General features: G+C 46.1%; 1 protein-coding gene across 1 annotated transcript; it reads right to left on the bottom strand.

Annotated features, from left to right (window-relative positions):
* Positions 1-1,859: 1,859 nt before the first annotated feature.
* On the bottom strand, positions 1,860-2,243 carry LOC104224885 (uncharacterized). Its single transcript, XM_009776604.1, has one exon. The coding sequence runs from the start codon at positions 2,241-2,243 to the stop codon at positions 1,860-1,862; it is 384 nt and encodes a 127-aa protein (XP_009774906.1).
* Between the last annotated feature and the right edge of the window lie 488 nt (positions 2,244-2,731).

The raw sequence follows: 2,731 nt of genomic DNA, 5'->3' as shown, positions 1-2,731 counted from the left end.
AGAAGGATTGCAAGTGGGGCAATAAACATATGGTGGTGCCCACTCCTGAAGAATCGATTACCACTCATGTAGAGAGGTTCTTGAGTGTTTATACCTACTCCTTCAAACTGGGTCCTATAGATCCAATTATGTAGACTTCTGCAAGAAGTACGAGTACAAGGTCACCCTATATCAAATTCATCCTTTTATTTAGAGGATAGTGATACTGCTTCGATTTTTTGTGAGCAAAGTCGAGGGGCTTCCCTTCACCTTCGACCATCTTATTCACCTGTATAGCCCCCGACTTTATCGGGGAGGATTAATAAAGCTTCAGCGTCGGTCCAACAAGATACCTTTCTCGAGCATAGTTGAGGACATAGATCGGGGTTGGATGGGCCAGTTTGTTCGAGCGAAGACCTCAGACTTAATCCCGCCCGACAGTATGCCCTTTCCCGAGAAGTGGAATATGAAACGTATGTATAATTTTGTTATTAATTTCCTGTTAGTTGCCTTCGTTTCCTTATTAATGTTTTACTTGGTGTAGTCGCTGCCTGGATGCCAGGAAAGGTTCCCCATATCGAGGGCTGGGTTCATAGCCTGGTAACACAGTCGACACACGCCAAGCGTGATTGGCGCGACTTATCAAAGGGCCGATGGGAGGCCTGTAGCCATGGTAAGTTCCTTCCCTCAACTTAATTATTTGACCGCTATTAAGGTATTTCTCCGAGCTTACTTGTTTCTCTTTTTTTGTAGGTCTTGGGAAGGAGGTAATGCTGAGGCCCCCGTTTGGTAAAGAAGAAAACTCACTTCCTGCCTCGAAGCCGGCAAAGGAAAGCAAGATGAAAAGGGCTTCGACCTCCAAGGGGCCAGAGCCTAAGAATAAAGCGGCTCAAAAGTCCAAGAAGGATGTGATTTCCCTGTCTATGGAGTCATTTAAACTCCTAAGAGATAAAGAAGAAGAAGAAGAAGAAGAAGAAGAAGAAGAAGAAAATGAGGATGATTCCGGTCTGGTGGCTCGAGCAGGAGCTAATACCGAGGGTCAAAAGGGCACCAGATCAATCAACAACAACAACAACAACAACAAACCCAGTTTGATCCCAACAGGTGGGGTCTAGGAAGGGTAGTCTGTACGCAGACCTTACCCCTACCTAATGTAGGTAGAGAGGTTGTTTCCAATAGACCCTCGGCTCAGAAAGGACAAGAAGAAAAGGAAATCAAGGAAGGAAGAAAGAAGGAAGAGAAAAGAAAAAAAGGGGGATAAGTAGTACCAAATAATAGCAGCAGGGAATACAATACCTGAGGCGAACACAACCACATAACATAATAGAAATCTAAGAATATGAAGGGACATGCATGCTACTAAGACTATCGGTTAACACCTATAAACTACCTACTAACATTCTACCTTGATCCTCGACCTCCACACCCTCCTATCAAGGGCCATGTCCTCAGTGAGCTAAAGCAGCGCCATATCGTGTCTAATCACCTCTCCCTAGTACTTCTTATGCCTACCTCGACCTCTTCTCAAACTCTCCATGGCCAACCTCTCACACCTCCTGATAGGAGAATCAATACTTCTTCTCTTAACATGTCTGAACCATCTCAGCCTCGACTCCCGCATCTTGTCCTCCACCGAGGCTACTCCCACTCTGTCCCGGATAGCTTCATTGTTAATCCTATATCTCCTGGTACACCCCACACATCCATCTCAACATCCTTATCTCTGCTACTCTCATCTTCTGCAGGTGGGAGTTTTTGATTGGCTAACACTCAACCCCATACAGCATAGTCGGTCGAACCACCACTCGATAAAGATTACCCTTAAGTCTTAGCGGCACATTCCTATCGCACAAAACACCGGAAGCGATCCTCCACTTCATCTATCCTGCTCTGATGCGATGTGCGACATCTTTGTCAATCTCCCTGTTACCCTGGATAATAGACCCGAGATACTTAAAACTCGTTATCTTGGGGATAACTTGAGCATCAAGCTTAACCTCTACATCTGCATCATGGGTCCCGTCACTAAATTTGCACTCCAAGTATTCTGTCTTGGTTCTACTCAGTTTGAAACCTCTAGACTTCAAGGTCTGTCTCAAAACCTCCATCCTCGCGTTAACTCCGCTATGCGTCTCGTCAATCAACACTATATCATCGGCAAATAGAATGCACCAAGGCACCTCCCCTTGAATGTGTCGCGACAATACATCCATTGCCAAGGCAAATAAAAATAGGCAAAGAGCCGATCCATGGTGCAACCCCATCACCACAGGGAAATGCTCCGAGTTACCCCCACAGTTCTCACCCGAGTCTTAGCATCATCATACATATCCTTAATCACCCTAATGTACGCTACCGGAACGCCACTAACCTCCAAACACCTCCACAGGACCTCCTTCAGGACTTTATCGCATGCTTTCTCTTGGTTAATAAATACCACATGCAAATCTTTCTTCCTCTCCCTGTACTGCTCCACTAATCTCCTTACCAGAAGAATCGCTTCCATAGTCGAACGCCCCAACATGAATCCAAACTGATTATAGGGTCAGTTAGAGTCCCTGAGCCAACTGGAGCCAAAGGTACCTCACCTCGGAGTGACAAGGCATCAGAAACGATGGTGGAGGCCGGTCCCGAGGTTCCTCGAAATGGGGAGAACACCCCAAGAGATCCACTTGGGGTAATAGAAATCGAAGATTCCCCGTTGCTTCCTTCATTCTCCGAAGAGAATGTTCGAGAGGCTTGGGCCATGAAT

This window comes from Nicotiana sylvestris, chromosome 12, assembly GCF_000393655.2.
Source record: "Nicotiana sylvestris chromosome 12, ASM39365v2, whole genome shotgun sequence".
Lineage (NCBI taxonomy): Eukaryota > Viridiplantae > Streptophyta > Magnoliopsida > Solanales > Solanaceae > Nicotiana > Nicotiana sylvestris.
The sequence above is the reverse complement of the archived record's forward strand: the minus strand, read 5'-3'. Positions and strand labels throughout refer to the sequence as shown.